Source organism: Neolamprologus brichardi, chromosome 9 (assembly GCF_056152115.1).
Source record: "Neolamprologus brichardi isolate AB-2024 chromosome 9, ASM5615211v1, whole genome shotgun sequence".
Classification (NCBI taxonomy): domain Eukaryota; kingdom Metazoa; phylum Chordata; class Actinopteri; order Cichliformes; family Cichlidae; genus Neolamprologus; species Neolamprologus brichardi.
The window spans coordinates 27057722-27083810 of NC_142112.1; the positions used below are offsets into that span (position 1 = coordinate 27057722).

At 40.9% G+C, this 26089-nt stretch overlaps 1 protein-coding gene across 3 annotated transcripts; it reads left to right on the forward strand.

The window, feature by feature from the left end:
- The first annotated feature begins 539 nt into the window (after positions 1-539).
- LOC102779655 (uncharacterized) lies at positions 540-25603 on the forward strand. Of its 3 annotated transcripts, none has more exons than XM_087846220.1 (11): positions 540-855; positions 3500-3794; positions 4476-5039; positions 8106-8324; positions 8559-8849; positions 9242-9306; positions 9439-9545; positions 9661-9804; positions 16735-16866; positions 22181-22450; positions 22914-25603. In XM_087846220.1, the coding sequence occupies exons 2-11, from the start codon at positions 3643-3645 to the stop codon at positions 23121-23123; spliced, it is 2154 nt and encodes a 717-aa protein (XP_087702346.1). In that variant the 5' UTR covers positions 540-855; positions 3500-3642; the 3' UTR covers positions 23124-25603. The 3 variants fall into 3 exon arrangements, with proteins under 3 accessions (XP_087702346.1, XP_087702345.1, XP_087702347.1); XM_087846219.1 differs by having other exon boundaries at positions 3503-3794; XM_087846221.1 differs by lacking the exon at positions 540-855 and having other exon boundaries at positions 3410-3794.
- Positions 25604-26089: the final 486 nt, after the last annotated feature.

Consider the following 26089-nt stretch of genomic DNA (forward strand, 5'->3'; position numbering starts at 1 on the left):
ATCCTAGAATGTCTTAGCAAATAAAATGACAGCGATAGAGCCATCAGTATTGACCTCCATTTTTGTTGGAGGTCAATATATATATATATATATATATATATATATAGAGAGAGAGAGAGAGAGTTAAAAAAAAAAGTCTTATAAAACGTTTTCAAACAATTAAAGACTGAAGCAAAATTTAAATCAAAAACAAAAAGCCAATAGGAAATAAACATAAAAACTAATAGGATATCAACCATAGCAACTCTGGTCCTGAGAGCTGTCGGCGATGCCTTTAATTGCATCTTGCCTTTGTAGCTCGAAAGCATAACCTTATCAAATCGGCTTTGATATGAAAACAAATAAAAGCAGCACGTACTCACATTTAAACACGGTGAACGGTAAATGTTTGGCCTTTCTGCTTGAAAGACTTAAATTAAGTTAATTTTCTGTCAAACGTTTTGATGAGTGAAGACTAAAAACGATTTGCACAAGTGTTCCGAAATTCCTACTTTCACCTGAATGCATCAAAAAACTCTCGGCGCATACGAGCATGACGTCATGCGCTCGGACCAAGCCGTGACCCGCTGCTCCTGCTAAGCTAAGGTGGTTCGTACCAACAGATGGTACGCGTCAAACGCTCCGAAAACCCGCTTTCCTATGAAATGTGCCGCATTAAGCGATAACGGCGCAGTCGTAGGAAGAGCTACCCACCGCGGCAGCAGCGTTTTCAGTGAGCGCCAGTCACTCTCCGGGAACGCATGCTTGTATTTTAAGTTTACCGCAGCTAGCTGGCTAGCTCGTCAGCTCACCAAAAGTGAAACAGGAACGAGGCTGAAAGCTCCAGGAGTTTGACTTCAGCACAGCCAAAACAAGGTGTGTTTTCACGACCTGACCTCGTCTTTTATTTGTACCAGCTAAGAAGTGTGCAGCCGTTATTATTAACGTTACTTTGCCGTGTTTGACAGGTGTAGCTGTGTTCATTTAATAAAGTCGTGTGGTTTAAAAAAAGAAGAAGAAAGAAATGCCCTCGCGACAGGAGTTTTTAGCCATACTGCCACTGCATTGTTTTACTGTGCTTCATCACAGGCTGCCAAAAGGTGTTTTTGTGTGAGGATCACACGTTTCCATACTGTAATGTATTCCGTCTGTAGTCCGAATGATTTTCAGTCGGACTGAATTATATACTGAATGATATTCAATCTCTAGTGAGTATAGAGAATCCCATATCAATATTTGTGTGTTATTCTTTTATGTTATATGTTATTGATTAGCTTGAAGACTTGACTGTGCACCCCCAGCTGTGGACATTGGTCTTAGGGGCACACTGTTGGATCACATCACTTCTAAATGATAACAAACATCTATTTCTGCAAGAAAAGAAAGTGTTTACACATACTGGACAACACGGAGTTATTGTCAGAGGTTTGCATGCACTCATCATGTGCATAAATGTCACGTTAAATCTGGGCTTTTAATGATTTCTTTTTCCAAGGTGGAATGATTGTGCAAAAAAAACAAAAAACACCCAAGAATCGGGTGCTCAAAAGTATACATTCAGCCTCAAATATATGCATTGACCCCATTAATATTTGGTAAACTGTCCCTTAACAAGTGGCACCTTAAGCAGATCTTTTTGGTGGCCATGAACAAGTATTTGACTTAATTCTGGCTTGATTTGTGAACGCTCCTCTTGCCAGAATTCGTAGTTCTTTTAAATTTGTTGGTTTCCTGGCATAGACCTGTTGTAGTCCACAAATAGGATGGAGATAAGGGATTTGGGAAGCCCGTTAAGGAAGTTTAATATTAGCCTGCTTTTTCCTATCTAAATGTATGTTTGGGATCATTGTCCTGCTGGAGCATCCGACTTGTGTCCGAGTTTCAATCGTCTAGTTTTTGATCTGAGGTAGAGTTGAAGAATTTGGAGGTAGTCGTCCTACTTCATAATTCTATTCAGTTTGTGCAATTTACCACTGACACGAAAACAGCCCAGAGCGTGATACTATCACTGCCATGCTTGACAGCTGGAAGCTTCACTTTTACTCCTCCACACATACCTCTTGTCATTGTGGAGAAATATTCAATCCCTATCTCGCCTGGCCATCAAACATGTATCCAGAAGGCTTTTGGCTTGTCTACGTGGGCAGTTGCAAATTTCATTCAAGCTTGAAGGTGTCAGTTTTGGAGCAGGAGCTTCTTTCTTGGACAACAACATCTCAGTCCATGGAGATTTAAAACTCTTCATGGTGGAGAATAATGCTGGTATTTCAGCAATTTCCAGTTCATGACAGGCTTGAGCCTTCGTGGTTCCTGAACATCCAAATCAATTTCCCCTCATCCGAGGGAGTCTGTTTGGGTCGTCTTCCAGATCTTGGCAAAATGGTGACTTCTGAATAACTGGTACTTATGTACAACTGGTTGAAATGATGATCTTGGAATCTGCGGTTGTTTAGAAATGGCTTCAAGAGACCTTCAGTTCCTTGGATTTTCCTGTTGTTTAGCGTATAGGTCAGCTCAATGAGTGCTGTCAAACAAATCCTCTTTATGATGACAAAGAGAAACTACCGATTGTAGTCAGTCATGATCATTAACCAGAAGTTAATGGGCCTTGGCCTTGCCAATTTAAAAGAAAAAAAGAAAGAAAATCCCAAATAAATTAAAACTTGTACATCCAATTCTTGTCATAAAGATCATTAAAAGCCAAAAATCATCATGACATTTGTGCTCATGATGTATGTATTTTAACTTCTTTATGCGACGTAACAATATAGCCGCGATTGACCCAATAATATCTATTAACAAATTCATCAGTTAGGGGATAATTCTGGGTCTTTTTCTTGGCTCAGTGGGGGCCTTTAGGAGCACACTCATTGGTTCAGATATAATTAGCACATAGTCTGTTACCTTAGGAAAGAGTGGCTTATTGATTTTCCTAATATTTTTGGTGATTTTATAAACAAAAGTAAATTAAACCTCCGTTAAAAAAATAAGAGTTGTTGTTCATTTATTTATTTTTATCACAGTCTGGCTGGGTGCTGTCTTTTTTGCCTCATTGGGCAACATTTAAGGAGTCTTGAGCTTTTCTATATAGTTTATGCATGTAAACATGAATACTGTGGGGTAATCATGTTTGGTTATATCTCAGGGTTTTTCCATGTTGGATGTGACCTTTCAGGTCCACCTACAGTAAATACAATAAGTCTTTGTTGCCTTATTTAACAGAAATCTGTGTGTTGTTGTGTTTCCTGGATGTTTGAAAAACAAAATATTTATCGTGTTTGAGAAAATAAATCCCCGTTGAACATAAAAGCTTTATCCTTCATAATGGACAAAATCTGCATGTACCAAAATATTGTATTTTATTAAATACAACAAATTGTGTAATTACAGTAGCGGGAACTTGTTACATAACAAACTGTAACGTGTTAGATCACAGTCAGTGTGTTGATCACTCATTCTGTGCTTTTAGCTGTCAACACACTTTTTATAGGACATAAACATGGTTTCTCCCTTGCGTTAGCAGCAGCTTATCCCTCCGTCGTCATCATGGAGTCCTGAAATCTTCAGGTTTCGGCGACTCGCCAGGTCGCTTGTGGTTGCTTTGGACCAGAGGCCTCTTCAGCCTACAGCCTGTCCGACCTCCCAGGCTGAGGGAGCGAGCAGATGGGGAACTGGTGCTGTTGTCGCCATGAAAGTCCTTGCGGCAGTTTGGAGGAAAGAAGCGGTTTGCTGACCAGTGACTCGAAGGCCACCCAGTTCACAGGCTGTAAAGCTGTGGCTGGCAATTGCGGTCCTGAAGGAGATGATTGCATGAGGTGAGATGACTGGGAAAACACAGACAGGGAAACTCAAAGTCTGAGTGTGTGAAGGGTGCTGGGTGCTAATAAGACTTGGTGACCTAATCTGGTACAACAGACACACTTTCACAGGATTTCCCAGCAGTGTTTCGTTTCTCAGGTTCCTCCATAAGCAGCAGACCACAAACAATTTTAGAGCTGACTCAGAACACTTTCAGCTGAGACTTTTAAATGCTTGAAGAAAGCTTTGGAGTTTGCGGTAATATTGGATTTAAGCATCTAAAACATGCAGACAGTACCTGCATCTGTGGTCACAAAAGCACCATTAAATGCTGGAAAATGGGTGAAAACAAAACGACGATTAGATTTTCCCCTGTGGGTTGTGTAGGATGCACCATGTGACCCAATGACAGCACAAAACAGAGTACTGAGATCAGAAACGGGGTGAGGGGGACTTCCAAAGGTCTTAAAGTGTTTGTGGAAGTCAAAACATTTGTCATTTCATGAACTAACTGGTAATCAAAGAGATAATGTTTTGAACAAAGGTTATCTGCTTCCTCTCCACCTACAGGGTTGAAGGAATCCTGAAACATTTCAACAGCATCTTATCTTTGGTCACAAAACATTGTTTTTCTGGGCATGAAAAGGGTGTAGCCAAGGCTCTGTGGCATTGCTAATGAATACTGTGTCGTCACTTAGGGATGAGGAGCGGAAGATGAGTCCTGAGACCGGCGAGCAGGAGCCTAATAACACTCAGGAAAATGGACCCTTGAAGCAGGAAGTCATTCAAATAGAGATGCCTCCGCCCTGCAAGATGTCTGAAGAAAACGCCACCGGAGTACAAGATACAGAGGAATCTCCTGCTCACAGTTGTCAACTTCCAATGCAGTGCGCTTTGGGGTCTGTCCAGGATGAGCACGCCAAAGCGGATTCTGAAGTTTTAAAAGCACCAGAGATAGAAGAAAACCCCCCCACGCAGGACAAAATCCCAGATGGCACCTCTCTGACACCTGAGGTGGTCTGCTTTGAAAAAACTCCGCATACTGAGGCAAACACAACAGTAGAGCAAACTGCAGCGAGCACAACTCATCATGACGAAGAAGAAAAAGTGACTGTTGAAGCTGCAGCTAAACCATCAGGGGAGTTTTCTGAAGATCACAAAGTGTCATCAGTGTCACACATGCTGGCTGCAGCTGCCCCGGCAGCCCAGCTGTCATCTGTGTCTGTAGGAAAGCAGGAGCTTGAATCTGAGCCTCTGACATGGTGAGTTACATGAAATTAACCTGTAAGCTTAGAATTTAGCTTCCCTTTTATAATGATTTTAATATTTATTCTGAAGAGCTGGATAGAAAGTTCCAGTGCAGTTCAATGTTATATGTTGTCTGTATTTCTTTTAGAAGAAAATATGAACTTCTTAAAGTGATCTTTCTTGTTTGTGTGCACATGTTGGTGTGCTTGTTTTACCATGACATTTCTTGCATTAAAAATATAACGCCTTACTTAAAAGTACCACAATATCTTAGCACCTGTATAATGTCAAATACTGTAAGACTCCCTCTAACAGCGCTAGTGTCTAAAATTAAAATATTGTGACACAAAAGCGACACGTTCTTCTACACGTGGTGGTTGTTTAATCAAGTTTCGGCAACACCAAACATTTATTTTGCTTTTAGTGGTTGGACACATTGATATGTGTATTGTATCACTTCCCTTTGCCATACAGGTGTTGATACATTGCTGCCAAATGTAGCTTGTTTTGCTAAAACAGGAAGCTGCTCTAAACGTCTGTCAACAACTTGACTTACCGGAGGATCTGCTTTATGACTCTGGGTTCAAGATGATATAGCTCCGCCAATGCTGTAAATTCCTCTCATACCAAGCAGATTAGTTTGTTTATTCTTTTTTAAATTTTTAGTTTGATATGAATTGTGGTGTCAAGTGTCCAATTTTGTCCCACCTAGCAGTGGTGAAATCCCTGGATTGAGATTGGGATCAGTTCCAAAAGTTAATCGCTTCCAAGTTGGAGGGCAAAAAAACCCCTCTGTTTATATTTTCTTTCAAATATGCCAAAATCTTTTTGAGTAATCCTGCAACAGAAAGACAAACTGAACCGCTCCTTTGGAGGTAACAATTGAGGGTAAACTAAGTGACTGGTTTTTATATAGCCCTTCTCTACTCGAGCACTAAGAAAGCAGTTTATACAACATGTCTCATAACCCATTCACGCACATTCACACTGCAGAAGATGTATCAGGATCAACGTGTGGTTGAGTGTTTTGCCCAAGGATACTTTAGCATGCAGTCCACAAACCTTCCAGTTAGTAGTACTGTACTACCACCTGAACACAGCCTCCAAGTGATTAGGAGTTGTAGTGAAGAAGAAGGCAGACAAAGTACAAAGCTCTTTACTTGAATTAACACTGTTTAGAGTGAATATTATCATTACATATATTACAGTGAATAAACACATGGTTACTCCTCTCAGCTCTGAAAAGCTGATGGGGTATTGAGATCACCCTGCCAGGCAGGCGGGCAGCTGTGAAGTGTGGACACAAAAGTTTATGAATGCAATAACTGGAGAACGAGGCAACATAGTATTTCGAAACTGATACCACAGATGCTACTTAAATCTCAGACGAGTGTGAATCCCGGACATCGAAGTCAGAGATCAACTTTTCAGATTTTTCAAATTTATACCATAGGTGCATTTACTAGGAGGCTGAGGGTAGCACAGACAACCGCTGGTATTTTTTTCTTCTGATGTATTGTTACACATATGTCTTGCAATATATAAAGTATTGTAGAATCACTGGGGATCAAAGTACTGTGATAGTATTGTGAGTTACTCTGTGACTCCCAGCGCTGCTTGCTGCAGTCTTACTTTGGTGGTTTACTCAATTATAATAATCCAGATGAAACAGCTTGGCCTCCTTAAAAATGGTTTAAAGACAGAAGACTGTCTTATTGTTTCTAGAGAATTGTAACATTTTCTAATCACACCTGTGTCTGGTTTGGACAGCTGCTAAATTATTTTCTTTCTTTTTTTGTCATTTAAGTTTTTATTTGTTTGATCGTCAAACAAACAAACTGATCGTCCCAGTGTTGCAAGAGAGAAAGCAGTCCCAGGATTTCTTCAAGTTCTCTATTGTTATTTAGCTTGGCCAGCAAGTGTTCATATGACACTTTCTCCAGCATGAATTCCAACCAGTTTTTAATGTCCGGAGCAGAAGTGGTATTACATAATCTGTATAATCTGTGACCACTCCCACCTGTATCACTGTATTTTGGTGTTTTAATATTAGGTATTATTGTCCGATTCCCCCAATAGGCATAGTCTTGGTGACATGGGTATCACCATGCCCAGCCACTTTCTTATGTGTTCTAATTCTATTTTCCAAAATGGGGAAACGTATTTACAGTCCCAGATCGCATGCATAAAGGTTCCTGGTTCTGCTTGACATTTCCAACATAAATAATTGGTAAGTAGACCCGTTCTACAAAGGCTAGATGGAGTAAAAAAACTGTACTATCTTATAATGACTCTTTAATGTTTCCTATTATGTGACAGTATCTTTAACCATCCATCATTATTATTTGTACAACTAAGGTCCCTCTGCCAGGTAATCCTGAGAGCTTTACAGACATCTGTTTGTATGCTATTAAATAATTTGTGAAATGCGGATGCCTTGTGTTTGATACTGAGTAGATCCATACATTTTTGTATGTATGAAATTATCTTTAACAATGCAGCATCTAATCTATAAGTATTTCCAAAAGTTATATTTTTGTTTTTTAACATTATATCTAAGCATGATTTCTGAAAAAAACAAAAAAAAACCCACCCCGCCTGTGTATATACATCACCTATATTGTGTGTCCCCTCCATAAGTGACTTTCCAGTATGCAGTTTATTCCCAACACAGATAAAAAGGTTGAACCATAATGAGGAGTACAGCTGTTTAAAATGTGACATGGCATGCATCCTGTGTCTCTTTTCTTTCTTTGTGTTTGCTTCTTGTCCTAAGTTCACCATCCCTTTAATCATTAACCTCCTTTTTTTTTTCTTTTTAGATCTGTGGTCGCATTAGACCATCAAACTGTTGCAGAATCACTGATCAGGGGCGTTTTATGACCATGCTGTTAACGCTCTATAGGCCTTGACTTACTACTTTTGGTTTTTCAAGTATGACATGTGGTGATAGGGGCTTCTATGGATAGCTTTATTACTGAACATTATTACACATGTACGACTGTGTAATCACTTGCTTTTACATTTGTGCAAGCAATAGTCCATTTATTTTTTTACCTTTCTTATTACTGTCTGCTCAGTGCCGGGACAGATGATTCAAACAGCAGGGAGCCCAGTCCTGAAGACCCACAAAGCCATGATGTCTCCCAGTTGTCTTCTGGATTGGAGCCCTCGGAACTCGACCACAGCGGTGAGGGACAGGACTCTGCCAGCTCAGTGAAGGAGCCAGAAACCACAGCTCCAGCAGACGCCAGAGAGAGGCCAGTGGGTTCAGAGTTTGCAATAACAAAACAAACAAGGTATTTGTTTACGTGAACTCTGGACTTATGGCGGCAGAGTGGCACTGTGGCCACTAGGGGGCGAACTCTTACCATTGCAGCTTCTATGACAGTCACCCCTCCTCATACCTGCAGTTTTCCTACAGCTAAATGTGTGCTTTACATTTCTAAATACGACTTAAGTTGCACATTTGCAAGTTTAAGACATGAAGGGTAAACTTGGCTTTATACGCAAAACATGCATTTTCTTTTCAGCTTGCCATTAGATGAAGATAAAAGGTCAGATGCGGAGCATACACCTGCAATGTCAGAGGAGGTCGTGTCTGTGGAGAAAACCAAGCAGGAAGCAATGTTAGTGCAGGATAACGATGAAGATCTCCCCAAGGTCAAGCGGAACGATGAAGAGATAAAAGAGGAGAGGCCAACTGAGGCCGAGACTGAACCTGTGAAAGATGCTGAAGGCGAGGAGGTTACAGGAAAAAAGGAGCAGCGGGCAGAGAGCGCAACCAAGAATGTTATGGCTGAGGCCACGGAGAAGGAAGACAGGTCTGTAAAGATCACCTCTGTTCACTTTATAGTCCTGAATTGAATCACAGCATCTGTTGAAAGAATAAAGGAGGTAAAACCACTTTTACCCAAGAAACAGATGGGATTATGAGACAAAAATGTAGCAAAATACACACAAATTATGTGTTTGGTATTTATAGTCAAGTTTGTTATGTTTATTTATTTATTTATTTATTTTTTGCAAATGTCACAGAAAAATGAAATCTGGACTTACACATTTGAAGTGTGAGTATTTTTAGTGAGATTAAGTTGTCCCTGTCCCAGTTGGCATTGACTTAAAATTGCTCGATATGGAGATCCAGGACCAGGCTTTGGATACACAAAAATAAGTTGTTGTTTGATTAAAAATAAGTGTTTCTGTTTTATCATAGTGAAGAAGATTTGTACAGAGGCGAAGAGGAGCTGTCTGCGTCACAGCCCGAGTTGGAGACAAAACGTGAGTACATCCTCCGCTTCTATTGCATCAGTGATTTTCAACAAGTGCAGCTTTTGTCTGTCATTTGAAATCTGGACAATAGTCTTTTTGTTCTGCCCATCGTCTCACCTTTCTCTGCTATCCCTCGCTCAGTTTTAAAGGTGGAGGACAGATGCAGTTTGTCACCGGTGGTGAATATTCTGTTGTACAGTGAGAGGGAGTGGAAGGGAAATACTCCTAAAAGCGCTCTCATTAAAAAGGTTGGTGCCTGAAGTTTCTCAGAAGAATCATTTCAGGTTAAAGCCCGTTCTTATTTATTTATTTTTACGTTAATGGCTAGGATGTTTCCTCTAATGTCCCCGTGTGTTGGTGCAGGGTTATAAGGAGATGTCCCAGAGCTTTGCCAGCGTACGAAGAGTCAGGGGGGACAACTACTGTGCCCTCAGAGCCACGCTGTACCAAGTGTTGTCTCACAGCACCCAGCTGCCTGATTGGCTGCAGAATGAGGACGTCATCATGGTAAATTTTCACTTCTGCATCTTATCGTTCAGAGCTCATGCTGAAACCAGCCCCAGCATGGCCAAGAGTTGAAACCACTGCTGTCAGCGATTGCAGCTTCCACATTTTGTCCACCCGCCATGCTCTGTGCAACTGTTCAGACCGGTTTGTGTGAGAGCCGGTTCTCCAAAGGCAACAAAGCAGAACTGACTTTACACTGGGCACAGCAGCAGTGCAAAAGAGGAATTAGAAAAGTACCATGTACCGTAAACCTCAGTCACACAGGCGCAGTTTGGCGACTCCATGGCAACCATTGGTTGCTAAGGAAAAATTGCTATTCCCCAATAAAAACTAAATTACAATCTGAATTTCAGTCATTTAGCAGTTCCTGGAAGTCACAAGGATTTACCAGGGGATCCCATGTGGCTGGGGCTTTAGGTACTATGTTAGTGCTGATTACGGTGATAATTGGCTGCTTTGAGATTCAACATGTTGTGCGTTCAGAGATGCGCTTTCACATCTCATGCTTGTAACGAGTGGTTATTAAAGTTACTGTTCGGAGGAGTCTGGCCATTCTCCTCTGACATCAACAAAGCATTTTTCACCCAATGATCAGTGTCTGTTAATCCAAGAGATGGTTCTGTGGGAAAATTCCAACAGATCATCAGTTTCTGAAATACAGTGGGGCAAAAAAGTATTTAGTCAGCCACCGATTGTGCAAGTTCCCCCACTTAAAATGATGACAGAGGTCAGTAATTTGCACCAGAGGTACACTTCAACTGTGAGAGACAGAATGTGAAAAAAAATCCATGAATTCACATGGTAGGATTTGTAAAGAATTTATTCGTAAATCAGGGTGGAAAATAAGTATTTGGTCAATAACAAAAATACAACTCAATACTTTGTAACATAACCTTTGTTGGCAATAACAGAGGTCAAACGTTTACTATAGGTCTTTACCAGGTTTGCACACACAGTAGCTGGTATTTTGGCCCATTCCTCCATGCAGATCTTCTCAAGAGCAGTGATGTTTTGGGGCTGTCGCCGAGCAACACGGACTTTCAACTCCCGCCACAGATTTTCTATGGGGTTGAGGTCTGGAGACTGGCTAGGCCACTCCAGGACTTTCAAATGCTTCTTACGGAGCCACTCCTTTGTTGCCCGGGCGGTGTGTTTTGGATCATTGTCATGTTGGAAGACCCAGCCTCGTTTCATCTTCAAAGTTCTCACTGATGGAAGGAGGTTTTGGCTCAAAATCTCACGATACTTGGCCCCATTCATTCTGTCCTTAACACGGATCAGTCGTCCTGTCCCCTTGGCAGAAAAACAGCCCCATAGCATGATGTTTCCACCCCCATGCTTCACAGTAGGTATGGTGTTCTTGGGATGCAACTCAGTATTCTTCTTCCTCCAAACACGACGAGTTGAGTTTATACCAAAAAGTTCTACTTTGGTTTCATCTGACCACATGACATTCTCCCAATCCTCTGCTGTATCATCCATGTGCTCTCTGGCAAACTTCAGACGGGCCTGGACATGCACTGGCTTCAGCAGCGGAACACGTCTGGCACTGTGGGATTTGATTCCCTGCCGTTGTAGTGTGTTACTGATGGTGACCTTTGTTACTTTGGTCCCAGCTCTCTGCAGGTCATTCACCAGGTCCCCGCGTGTGGTTCTGGGATCTTTGCTCACCGTTCTCATGATCATTTTGACCCCACGGGATGAGATCTTGCGTGGAGCCCCAGATCGAGGGAGATTATCAGTGGTCTTGTATGTCTTCCATTTTCTGATGATTGCTCCCACAGTTGATTTTTTCACACCAAGCTGCTTGCCTATTGTAGATTCACTCTTCCCAGTCTGGTGCAGGTCTACAATTCTTTTCCTGGTGTCCTTCGAAAGCTCTTTGGTCTTGGCCATGGCGGAGTTTGGAGTCTGACTGGTTGAGGCTGTGGACAGGTGTCTTTTATACAGATGATGAGGTCAAACAGGTGCCATTCATACAGGTAACGAGTGGGGGACAGAAAAGCTTCTTACAGAAGACGTTACAGGTCTGTGAGAGCCAGGGATTTTCCTTGTTTGAGGTGACCAAATACTTATTTTCCACCCTGATTTACGAATAAATTCTTTACAAATCCTACCATGTGAATTCATGCATTTTTTTTTTCACATTCTGTCTCTCACAGTTGAAGTGTACCTCTGGTGCAAATTACTGACCTCTGTCATCATTTTAAGTGGGGGAACTTGCACAATCGGTGGCTGACTAAATACTTTTTTGCCCCACTGTACTTATACCAGCCTGTGGGCGATCGTGGCTCAAGAGCTGGGACTTCGCCATCGCCAGTGTGTGAATGTGTGTGTGAATGGGTGAATGACTGGATGTGTAAAGCGCTTTGGGGTCCTTAGGGACTAGTAAAGCGCTATATAAATACAGGCCATTTACCATTTTACCAGAAACTATGCCACCTTCAAAGTTTGTTAAATCTTCCCCATTCTGATGCCTATTTTGGACTTTAGGAGGTCGTCTTGATCATGTCTAAGTGCATTGAGTTGCTTTCATGTGATTGGCTGATGAGATATTTTTCTTAACAAGCAGCTGTACCTCATGAAATGGCAGGTAAGCGTATGTAGTTTTCTTGCCATGTCACTTACCTGCTAATTAGTGCTAAAGACTTATAATAAACCGCACAATTTCACTCACAAAGAATAGCAACAGAGTTCTTAGTCATGGCATGGTATTTGTTAGATAAATATCTTAAGTCCTCCAGACTGTACCTCAAAGCAGCCAGTCCTAATAATACATAACTTTAACTGCTGATGAAGTTTAGATTAATTACTTATCAAATTTGCCGCTCATAAAAGTAAAGGGGAAATTGGCTATAGACCAAAACTAGGTTTCCTTATGCGCAATACTGAGATTGTGATTATGTAAAATGGTTGTTCAAAGACTGGAGAAATTGTGGTTTTATTATTCTTTTAATCTTACGTGGCTTTCCAAGAACTTTGGTTGTAATTTAAGTAACAAGCTGAATAAACAAATTTAAGTTCAGTTGAGGTAATCCTGCTACAGTCTGAGGAGAAGTGAATGTGAACTTTAATCAAGGGGTAAAAGTGCACAAAAAGTTTTGAAATGCATAATGTAAGAATTATTACAAAACAAAGGATCATAATAATCTGTCTCCAATATGTTGTTTTAGTAAATTCTGGAAGCTAAAATTGTATTATTTTTTTCTTTTTGGAGACATAGCATTCAGCCTCAGGGCTTTGAGGGTAATAAAAACCACCTATACCTACAGTTGTGGTCAAAAGTGTACATACACTTGTAAAGAATATAATATAATGGCTCTACCGAGCGTCCCGTTATTTCTAAAACTCTGATTTTTCCCTGATAGAGTGATTGGAACAAATACTACTTTGTCACAAAAAACATTCATGAAGTTTGGTTCTTTAATGACTTTATTATGGGTCAACAGAAAAAAGTGATCACATCTGCTGGGTCAGAAATATACATACAGCAACATGAATTAGCAATTTTGGTGACTTAGAAAGTTGTCAGTGAACTGAGCTTCATAGCATGGCCTCTTAACTGCTTGTGAGTGATTATGAGTGACGACAGCTGGTGACTTCTCTCAGGCCAGTTAAATAGGGCTCATTGGATACAAACGCCCACAAACGCCACAATGGGAAAGTCAAAGGAGCTCAGCATGGATCTGAAAAAGCGAATTATTGACTTGAACAAGTCAGGAAAGTCACTTGGGGCCATTTCAAAGCAGCTGCATGTCCCAAGAGCAACAGTGCAAACAATTGTTTGTAAGTATAAAGTGCATGGCACTGTTTCGTCACTGCCAAGATCAGGAAGAAAACGCAAGCTATCACCTGCTGCTGAGAGAAAATTGGTCAGGAGGGTGAAGAGTCAACCAAGAATCACCAAAAAGCAGATCTGCCAAGAATTTGAAGCTGCTGGAACACAGGTGTCATTGTCCACAGTCAAACGTGTTTTGCATCTCCATGGACTGAGAGGCTGCCGTGCAAGAAGGAAGCCCCTGCTCCAAAAGCGGCACCTTAAGGCTCGACTGAAGTTTGCTGCTGATCACATGGACAAAGATAAGACCTTCTGGAGGAAAGTTCTGTGGTCAGACGAAACAAAAATCGAGCTTTTTGGCCACAATGCCCAGCAATATGTTTGGAGGAGAAAAGGTGAGGCCTTTGACCCCAAGAACACCATGCCTACAATCAAGCATGGTGGTGGGAGTATTATGCTGTGGGGCTGTTTTGCTGCCAATGGAACTGGTGCTTTACAGAGAGTAAATGGGATAATGAAGAAGGAGGATTACCTTCACATTCTTCAACATAACCTAAAATCATCAGCACACAGGTTGGGTCTTGGGCGCAGTTGGGTGTTCCAACAGGACAATGACCCCAAACACACATCAAAAGTGGTAAAGAAATGGCTAAATCAGGCTAGAATAAAGGTTTTAGAATGGCCTTCCCAAAGTCCTGACTTAAACCCCATTGAAAACATGTGGACAATGCTGAAGAAACAAGTCCATGTCAGAAAGCCATCAAATTTAACTGAACTGCACCAATTCTGTCAAGAGGAGTGGTCAAAGATTCAACCAGAAGCTTGCCAGAAGCTTGTGGATGGCTACCAAAAGCGCCTAATTGCAGTGGAAATGGCTAAGGGACATGTAACCAAATATTAGCACTGCTGTATGTATATTTCTGACCCAGCAGATGTGATCACTTTTTTCTGTTGACCCATAATAAAGTCATTAAAGAACCAAACTTCATGAATGTTTTTTGTGACAAAGTAGTATTTGTTCCAATCACTCTATCAGGGAAAAATCAGAGTTTTAGAAATAACGGGACGCTCGGTAGAGCCATTATATTATATTCTTTACAAGTGTATGTACACTTTTGACCACAACTGTATAAGCACCTCCAAGGGTAGAGCTCAGTATACACCAGGAAGTGGCTTCATTTGTCATCCCCAGGGTGTGTATGGGTATAATGTCATACATGACTTAACCATCATGACGTGAGTTAACCATCCATCCTACACAGCAGCAGAATGGGTTTTTGGGGTGTGACTACTCCTGCAAGCTTGACTGGTACACATATAGTTAAAGGTATGTTATTTAAAAGAAAAAAAGGATACTGTACTCATAAATATACATAGAACCGTGTGTAATTACACCTTCCATCAACTTGATGTGTTCTCATAAACATATAATTAATCAATAAAAAATACATAAAAGTGGCCATTTCCCTTATGACATCTTCCTTCTTACCCATGGTGTTTTACATTTGGGGCTAGAGACCGACCACATAAGTATTGTGTCAAAAGCAGAGAAGTAGAGACGTCTCAGGCCTTAGTGTGCTCTGAAAGGACATTAATATTTGTTCCTGGATCTTCAGACTCAAGACATGAAGCATCATACCTCTTTTATTTTCAGAGAAGGGGCCCCCTTCAACAGAGAACTGAAAAAGTGAAGGAAAGGGACAAATTTCTATCCCCTTCCTCCTCACCTCAAGCTTCATCTCCTGAACTGAAGTCAGAGCTCTAACACACAAAAAGAGTTTATTCACTAAGTGTCAGGATCCAGCAATGTTGACACCAGCTAAAAGTACCTAACTGTAGCTAACAGAGGCTAACTGCAGCTAACAGAGGCTTACTGGAGTAAATGGCACCTAACGGAGGCTAATACTAGCTAATAGCAGCAAAAACCGCAGCCCTTACTGGGAGAAACTTCAGCATATCCTCAACAACTCGCCTCATTATCGCTGTTGTTGGTCAGAAGTGAGCTTGTCTGATTCATGGAGTCCTTGCAGGACTCATTTCACAAAGTGCAAGAGCCTCTTGCAGAGTAAATAAAGGTGGATGCATCTCACCCGGCATTGATAGCTGAGGCAAAAATAGAACAGCCTTCTACAGATGGAGAAAACCTCCAAGGTGGCTCCAGTGTTTTGTTTTTTTGTTGTTGTTTTTGCCTGTTTTTATTACAAAGGACTTTGTGGTTTTTGACCTGTGAAAGGTGCTGTATAAATAAAGTTTACTTACTTACTAGTAGAAACAGGCTGGCTGGCCGTGCCCGTTACCGGGTACAGTCTGAATGTAATTTTTTTTTTTTTTTATCTGTCTTGGCTAACTAAAACGTATTTGTCCTACAGCAGCCACCGTAGCTAGGATTATGCACTGTAGTTATTCTGTCTGCCTTCTCTCTCTCTAAGCGGTCGCGGCAAATGGCCGCCCCACCCTGAGCCTGGTTTTGCCGGAGGTTTCTTCCTGTTAAAAGGGAGTTTTTCCTTCCCACTGTCGCCAAAGTGCTTGCTCATAGGGCGTTATATGATTGTTGGGTTTTTGTCTGTATGTATTATTGTAGGGTGCACCTTACAATATAAGAATAAGAATAATAAGAATAAGAATAACTTCATTTATCCCGAGGGAAATTCTTTTGTCATGTACATGCTCAAAGCAGCAGGAGAGACAGAGGAACAGATGAATAAGATATACAATATATACAATAAGAATAGTAATATACAGTAATAATGCACCTTGAGGCGACTGTTGTTGTGATTTGGCGCTATATAAATAAAATTGAATTGATTTGAATTGGGAGGAATAAGAAAACAAACCTCGGTTGACTGCAATCTGCAATATACCTAATCCAACAGTGAAAATTTTACACAGCGTAACTTTAAGAATGTATTATCTTAGTTAACAGTTTTCAATTTTCCTGCGACTTGTCCATTTTATAAACAAAAAATGTGTTTTATGCTGACAACATAGTCACTAACTCCTTGGTTTGAGAAGTCACGTTGCTAATATCGAATGATTAATTATATACAGCTGTTGGTAGAAAAGAACCAAAAAGAAGTGATCATCGCCCCGTCAGTGGTTTGGTTCTTGTAAACACTGTTAATGTTACATAACGTAATTCTTTGTGTTTACAGCTGCCAAAACAACTGGAGGCTCAGGATGGGCTGATAAGTCAGTGGACATTTCCTGGAGAGTGCCTGCAGAGAGATGGGACAGGAGATGCCGTCCAGCAGCTTAAAGGCTACATGGAGCTTCTCCGTAACACGGTACTGGCTGCAGACCTTCACAGAAACTCTCACACAGCAAGAAAGTATTTCGAAAACACAACAAGCGTAAACCACAGCGCTATTTTTATGCCATTTGTGGACACTCGAGGGTATTGATATTCACCATGAAGGGTTGGCTGATTGCTACCATATGTTAAAGGGAGGTAGTTTTCTAAAGGATGTGTGGCTTCTTTTTTCCTGTGTGTCATTAAAGCAGCTTGGTAATGCTCTGAGGGGATTTAGAGGAATAGCAGGAACTGAACTGATAAAAGCACTTTAACAGTCTGAGGCTTGGTGTTGAATTTATATTCAGTCGCTGCCTGGTAGGATGAGGAATACTGGTGTTTACAGACCTCTGTTGTGTTACGAGATGTAGCTGTAGCTGTATATCTGACAGTATAATCTGTGGTCTGTCTCGTAGTCTGCGCAGTTTGTGTCATGTACATTTAAGTGTATAGGGGAAAGACACTCAATACAGCAGCTTTGCAATAGATAAAAATGGTGAAAAAAAAACGGTGATATCTGATTCTGTAGTGTGTATCATCATAAAGGAAATAACCAACAAAAGATCCTTTTTGACCAGATCAGCCTGGGGACCAACATCAAGAACAGATCAGTAACTAGAAGCGTCATTTTCACACCTTTGAAAACTATAAAGTGGTGTATTTACAAAAAAAATAAAAATCTCCCCGCAACAACAACCTTGGGGTCGTAATTTGTTGTTGATGCTTCTATCCATACAAAAAAATTATTGAAACCATCAGTGCTGCCATTAATCTTTATACCATAAGGTTTCAATTTATCGCAAGAATCCATGTGTCAAATAGCATTTGGCCCTTTATTGCTGTGCTGCCATCTCCTACGACACTTTGCCCTTTGATGCTTCACACCGTGAGGATCAGTTTATTTAATAATCTGTTGGATTGACCCGCTGCACCATATCCCATTTGAATAGCTCAAAGGTGTCCAGCGTTATCCTTGAATCTGTCCATTGTGCTGTAGTTCTTTATGCACAAATGACATCACCTCATCTAAATCGGTGTGTTGTCTTCTGGACTGACCCATTTCCTAACATTGTTTCTTCAAAGTCTGGATGCTTATGATAATGTGCTGAATCTGAGGTAAAATCATGAGTAGTTATTTGGTGCCACTATAAAAGTAAAATTTACTTAGGTCATCTAATGTTGGCAAAGCAAACCTGTTGTGCAAAGAGACGGGTTTGCTTGAACCCGTCTCTTTGCACAAAGAGACGGCTGTATTTGAATACACCCGCCCTGTATTTTTTTTCTACCTTCCCGTCGTAAACAAATGAATGTGTCATTATGCAAACAAATAAATGTTTTCAGCCAAGATATGTCAAGTTACCGAGTGCGTGCAACGCAGTAGTCAATTTGCTCATTGACAAAGACTCATTCCGACTGATGGTGGCTACATGCTGGCAATCTGCCTGCATTTATGAATTAGAAAGCAGTTATTTGCAAATGTGCAAAAATCTCTCTGAGAGCGACTGCAGTCAGCCCAAGTCAGACTGTGACTGTTTGCACAAAGGTTACATTCCCTTTAGGTGCAATCAGCTTGTGATCAAAGATGCTCGTGAGTGTGCAACACCCTCAAGCTCTGAGCAATCATTTAGTCACCACAAGTTGCAGTCAGCTACAGAATGTGAAAAAAATTCAATACACTCACCAATCAGAGGCAAGGAGGATGCTTTTTACCCATGTTACTGAGCCGTTGGCGTGCTCTGAATTAATATGTAGTATTTGAGTTTAACTTAATTAAACTTTAGCTGTCCAGTGTTGGATTGCTTTTTGGTTGAGTTGAAGTTTGCTTAGCTAATTTTATCTGCTCGAAATGAGTCCTCTTCTTCATTGTTTCCCCAGAGTTTTTTAATTATCATTATTTTTATTTTATTTTTTTATAAAATATTGACATTGTGGTGCCAGTTTAGCTTAATGGATGAGCAAGTGATCATCTGCCACATGACCAGAGTGCAGCAGTGTGTTCGCTGCTCCACTATCCAATAAAGGTGAAAATGCCCCAAATTTTTCTGGTCTGTACGTGACTTATTCAACCTTCTGAGCCACAGCCACCCTGATACAGAAACCTGAAGGACATACACGCATTTTAATAAATGTGAAACTGCAGGGAAAAAGGGGTTCTTAGTGCAATTTGGAGAAAAGTCAAAGATCAGATTGTTTGAAGTCCAACTACAAGTGACAGGTTCATCGGGTGTGTCTGTGTTACCCAGAGATCATTACTAACATGCTGAACATTTGCATTAAGAGCCGTTCTCCTTGGCAGGTGCAAACAGCAAGTGTTAAATAGTAACAGTAATTATATGAAGTGGAAAAATGTTGAGTGTAAAGTAATGCATTGTCATAAAGGGCATCAAGCTTTTTTATCCTTAACACTTAACATCCAGGTCCCGGACTGTCGTCAGCTTACACTTTGGTGACTAAGTGTGCCTTTGTTCCACTGACTCTCAGTGCTTTCTTCTTGCTGGTTGTCAGATTTGACCTGTTGCCTACTGACAGGTGATGTAATCTCCTTTATAACAAAATATTCAAACAGCTGTCTCCTGATGGCTTCAGGGCACTAGACACGTTCCCACTATTCTTGTGCAATAAAACCTCTATTGTTGTGTCGGGTTTGGAAACACAATCACACAATCCGACCAAAGATGTACGTCATATTTCTTGGCGATTTCCAGTGGGGAAAAAGGGACAGTAAAACGTCAACAAGCAAGTCCAACTGAAGTATTTGTATGATACTGTCTGACTGTTGTTCCTTCATTCCACAGTTTCACCCAACTATACTGGCACCATGATTCTCGTTTGCTTTGTTTACAGCTGTACACTGCTGACTGGTTTTATTTTTTTTTAAAAAAGAGAAAGAAGAATAAAAAAAAAAAAAACCCACTCAAAACAAAACCATTGTAGAAACCTCAAAAGAAAGAAAATGTCCCAATATTCCTGTCAGGAAATCATGACTGGTCCTAGATTTAGTGTTCTATTGATCAGCCATCATGCATGACACCTGTGTTTGTTCTTGAGTCATAATAGCATTGATATTAGGTTCTGTCTGGACAAAAAGGATTACATACTATTATGGGAGGTGATAAGAGAGGAATTTTTGCCTTAAAGAAAATTCAATTAAAATAAACTAATAAGACTTACAGTACTTTTCTACTCTAGCACTTGAAGTCAATTAAATTATGTGTTATTGATCTGGTCAGTGAAGTGGCAGAGGGGGTTGTTAATTAGTTTCAGCTGCTTTAGAGTTTGTGAAATTACCAAGAGGCATTACCAGTGGGGCAACAATTAGACAACCCCCAAAACAATTTTTCCCCTCCTCATCTTCTCTAAGTTTTTTCCACTTGTTTAGCATTTTTCAAGGAGTCACTACTGGTACCATGAGGTGATACCTGGACCCTACAGAGGTTGCACAGTAGTTCTACCTCTTGCAGGATGGCACATCAATATGTAGTATGTATAATAGTTTTCGGGGACTCTTTGAATTTAGCGCTCTGTAGCTTGATACTTCTTATTTCCATCAAACAACATGGCATCCTTTTCTTCCTAACACATTACCCAGTCTGTACAAGTATTCCTTTAACATTTTTGAGCAGTGCACTTCCATCTTACACACACTCTCTGATTGGCAGTTTTGAGGTTCAGCATCCTGACCAGCAACACTTTGACTGACTAGAGGATCTAGTTACCCCCAACCTTCCAATTAGCAAACACATCCCTGTGCCTCCTTAACCACAGCTGCCCCATCCCAACAACTAGGGATGGACCGATCCGATATTACGTATCGGTCCGATACTGACCTAAATTACTGGATCAGATATTGGAGAGAGATAAAAAATGTAATCCGATCCATTAAATATCTCAAAAGCACCTCACAAAACTTGCGACCAATGACTGTAGAAAAGGTCATTGCTTGTGACACGGCGTAACTCAGCTCATGACCCTAGCATGTTGGAGCAGTATGTGTCACATGATAGAGCAGCTGTGGCGTGCGAGACCTCTCGGCAGTCGCTACCAAACCGGCATTTCATCTCCGAGAAAGTTAACCCAGAGAGAAGTAAAGCAAGTGTGTAAGTTCATCTTTGAATGTTTGTAAAGCATTCCCACGTTAAGCTTAACAACCGATATATGGAGCGACTGCCTCTTCTCTCCCCCTCCTCTCCTGTTGTTTCTGCAATCATGAAACTGATCAATGATCAGCTGATTGGCTTTTCTGTCGTGAGTCCATCTCTCTTGTTTGTTTTTGGCCCACTTTGCACCAGAAAGAGGAAACCAGCTGCTGAACAACAGCAGCACGTTTAAGCTTGATAATCTGTTGTTAGAATTTATTTAATATTACTTTCTACACCAGGATCTTTTTCTACGTAGCTGACGGCTGGTAACTGTGCAGGGGCGGATCTAGCAAAGTTTAGCCAGGGGGGCCGATAGGGCATTAACAGGGAAAAGGGGGCACAATGAAATACTTTTCTTTCTTATTCTCATTTAAAATGTCTAGCTTTTATTAAATAATTATCTGAATCTTACACCCAAAGTTTTAATCCGACGTAAAATGTATAGAAGTCCATTACTGTATATAGTAACTATTAAGTCAAATATATACCCTAGTAAGCTATAGTACTTCTTCCTTTGGGAACCATCTGTGCAGTCTGCAGTTCTGTTGAAGAAAGATGTTGAATCTATTTAATTATTGTAGAAAAATAATTGATTTCTGTGCATTTTATTTATTTATTTATTTTACATGTGCATTAAATTAAAGTTGATTACATTAATTAAGCATCACGAGGCGGAGGGTGGTTCCCTATTTTTTTTGTTGGCAACCCTATTAGTTAGGTTGTTTAATATTTCTGCTAAGTACTCTTTAAAATACCAGAATAGGAAGGATGGTGTGGGTTTAAGTTTATTAGCTCAGTGTTGCTGAACTATGAAATATTTTGGGTGGAGTGTATTTTTTGCATACAGGTTTATCAGAATAGCTTTAGTGTTTTGTTTTGTTTTTTTGATTTGTTTTGTTTTTTTAATGTGAGTATGAACTTATACAAAATGCAGCAAGATATTAAAAAACAGTTTTATTGATTACACTATATCGGATTCATATCGTATTGGCAGATATCCAAATTTATGATATCGGACATAAAAAAGTGGTATTGTGCCATCTCTACCAACAACCTGCCCTCATTATCTGACCATAACCTGAAATTATGTCTGAAAACAGCAGTAAATTCTCATGTATAGCCAGCTGTTTTAGACCTCTTCAGTGACTGATACACTTTATTTGTCTCCAGTGGCAGGCAGCGGTGGACTGTGCCACCGACGCTGAGCGTCAGCAGCTCTGTGAGCGAGTGTTTCAGGGTGGAGAAGAGGAGCTCGGTCTGCTGGAGGCTCTCAAGCTGCTGATGCTGAGCAGAGCGGCAGAGCTGCACAGCTGCATGCAGGGCGGTGAAGACGTCCCCCTCTTCTGCTGGCTGCTGTTCGCGCGGGACTCCTCCGACTGTCCACGCTCTTTCCTCTCCAACCACCTCAGCCACGTGGGCCTGACCGCAGGTCTGGAGCAGGTGGGAAGCGTCTCTGTTGTTTTTGACAACTTTATGGTAAAATGTTGCTGGGAATTTTCTTCCCACTGAGTAAACATCTGCCGCACTCAGTAACAAAAACAACAGTTCGGGCTGAACATCACGAGGTGGGTGTGTTAACATTTTTGTCATGTGAGAGCCGAATAGTAAAACATGCCGGCGCTTGCTCCGTTTTTTTCCCCCCGCTTGTTTTGAGTGATGGTGGCGTTGCACCATTGGCCCCGGGGCGGAGGTGGTTTTCAACTGCTGAGCGTTTTAATTGTTATTTTCACTTTTTGAACAACAGATTTTACAAGCTCTGCTTCTAAAGAGAGACTCCACCCGTAAATGTTTTGTGCTGAAGCAGCTGATCAAACATGGAGCTGTTTGAGAAGTCTGCTGGAGTTCCTCTGTAACTGTGCAATTATCCCCTCCCCCCTCACTTTGCGTTTTCTCTCTTGGGCAGGTGGAGATGTTCCTGCTGGGCTACGCCCTGCAGTGTACCATTCAAGTTTACAGACTGTACAAGGCAGACACAGAGGAGTTTGTCACCTACTACCCGGACGACCATAGGGACGACTGGGAATCTGTGTGCCTCGTCACAGAGGATGATCGCCACTACAATGTGCCCGTTGTAGAAGCTGCAGAAACACAAAAGGAGCTCCCCTCCAGCTGATTGCCACTGCAGAAAAACCTCCTGCCATACAAACACCCCTCAGGTTGATCAAGATTTATCAATTAAAGGTATAGTTTTGGGAAGTGTGCTTATTAATTGACAGCCAGCAGTAAGTTTGCTTAGCTTAGTGCAAAGAATGGAAGTAAACGGTACAAACATACAACCACCAGCACTTTTACTTGTTTGTTTGTTTTTTACTTTAATCCACACAGAAATCAATGACACATTATGATTTTCTTCTTCTCTGGACAGAGGCGCCTTGCTAACCTTTTCTACATTTCCTTTATTATCTATTGACTTTTGTGGTAATTAATGATTTTATCCTCTTTCTAAATCAGTAACAGGTTATATAATTGGCTTCAGAAATTTTAAGCCAGGCTTTTGTTAAATTTACATGTAAATTTCACGTAACAGAGACTAAGCCAGCAAAAACACACCCATGCTGTTGAGGAGAGCAGAACAGGTTAGACAGACACACATGCATCAGCACGAATCAGCTGCTGCAGCTGTGCCGAGCATGGGTCACATCTGTCTGGACTGTTAGATGAAAAAGGGATCACAGATCTGTTGCTTTAAATTATGAGCGATCTTTATCACTGTGCACACACTCCACCAGAAGTAGAGGTGAATGCACATTAAGAGCCTGGTCTCAGTTTTAATCTCCATCATAAAAAAGCTGTTTAAATATCAGCAGGAAAGAGAAACAAGACAAACTCTTCTGTTGTGATCGCTAGTTGGCTTAAATTAAGATACTTCTGAAGGAAAGGTGCTGGTGGGAGGATGTTCTTGCCTTTGGAATAAGTGGTAACCTGAAACCTGCAGACCTCCACAAGAGACTGATGATTTTTGTTTTGGGCCTTTTATTAGAGATGTTCCTGGCTAGTCATCATTTCTAAAAGGTAAAAAAATCACTCAGAAAACCTTTAGAATTGAGCAGACCTTAAATCAGGGATGTCAAACTCATTTTAAGTGGGCCGGACAGATGAAAATCTCCTTTTTCATTCTGCAAACACATTCCGTGTTAATGAAAAGGTCCTTTTTTCATTCATGCAAGCACACCCTGGTGCAGAATGTGGTTAACCTGGCTTTAGCTGCTTGTTTAACCCGCTATTTCAGCAGCTGACTAGCGGGGAGGCAATATTTAAATAACTAGTCAACTGGTACTGTTTGACAAATATTATGGTCTGCTGTGTAGTAGGGCCCATTCAATAAGTTTTTGCTGCAGTTGTAGTGAGTTACTGCCTGAATGTCGCACTGATTACGGAGCGTATCCGTCTATGCACTGCACCCATACAGTCTGTATGTGGAGCTTTCTGGATAACCTTGGGAGCATTAGCTGACATGTTGACACATCTGGCCCCAAAAACCAAAGTGCTTAAGGCCATTAAGCAAACCTAACGTCACAGTGACTGTGTCCATCTTCTGTATACAGTTTATGTTTTTGGCAGAGAACGGCTAGCTGTCCCCCCGCTTACAGTCCTTATGCTAAGCTAAGCTGACTGCCTCCTGCTTCACATATCTAACTCAGCAAATAAGCACACGTCCCAAAAGTCTTGACCTATTCCTTTAAAAAAAACAACAAAAAAAAAAAACAACACAACAAAATGCTGATTCAAGACCACGTACAAGATTTGGTTTACATGTTCTTGTACACACTGTACTGTATACACAGTTTTCTATTTGGATATGTGTACATATCGGATATCCTGTGATTATCTCAGATAGACGCAGATTCCTTTGCAGGGTGTCATTTTGGAAGGAAAAAAAGCCCAAATTTTCTCAGAAGACTTTTTTTGTTTTGTTTTTTAAATGTAAAATTTTGAGTGAAGCTGCCAACAGCGCCAAAAACTTTAGGTGATGGTATTTACACTGGATGTTGGGCACTTTGAGTGTTAATTTATTGTTTTGTTTTTTAAAACAAGTGTGACCGTCTAAATTCATTAAGTGAAGCAGCTGAATTAGTCAATGAAGGGTTGGACAATTTATCAGGTTCAACACCAGATGACGATCAGAAGATTACTCACATCCTCTGTGTCAGAGGTGTGATTTGTGGCAGTCTGTGTGTGCATGTGTGTTTGACTTTGTGTGTATGTGTGTGTTAAACTCAATGTGTAACATGCTGCCTTTTAACCAAGCTGTTCTGAAGGGAAGAAATGTGCCAATGTTGCTGCTAACACTGGCAACAGACCCAACCACCAGCCGCTGGACTCAGAAAAGGCTCGCTTGGTCCTCCGTGTTGCCTTAGAAATAATGCACAGTAAGAATGAATGTTGGATATTGGTGATTAGAGGCCATTTATGTCTTAATTCCAGAGCAGGTAAAGGTGATTAAAGAAAAGAAAATGTTATGCCATTTGCAGGAATGTTCTTGCACTGTCAAAAGTTTTGGACAGCATTAAAATAAAATGATTTTTTTGGGGGGGGTGGGGGTAAAGTTCTGGATTGAGGTCTGTAGACAAAATAAAACGGTGTAAAAACGTTTTTAAAGTGGATCTTTCCTCTTTGTCTTATGTATACTATTACAATAGTGGATGCTCATTTAAAATAGGGCCAGTGTGCTCGGCTTATGCACAAGTAATCGTTTTCATCCCATTTACGAGTTTTCTTTTTTCTAATCTTGGCTCTGCATGATGTCAGTGAGGGAGAGGATATCTCTAATATGGTCATCTCACAAGCTCCACCCACAAGTTTGCAAGGGGCAGCCAATTAGAATAAAGTTGTGTTAAACAGGATGAGGATGAGTTTAAAAGCATCTTAAACTGGGTCTTTATGCAGCTCATCCTTGTGCAAAACAGGCCAGCTCTTTAAGGCTTCCATATTTTAACTCTTCACCCTCGGATACCTTCTCGGGGTCACCCTTGTTTCTCTTTCCTGAACTGGTGTCTGACCTGCTTCCAGAACAAAATGACTGGCTACGCATCAGAGGTCTATACCCTTGCAAAAACCTGGAAATTACTCTTCTTAACT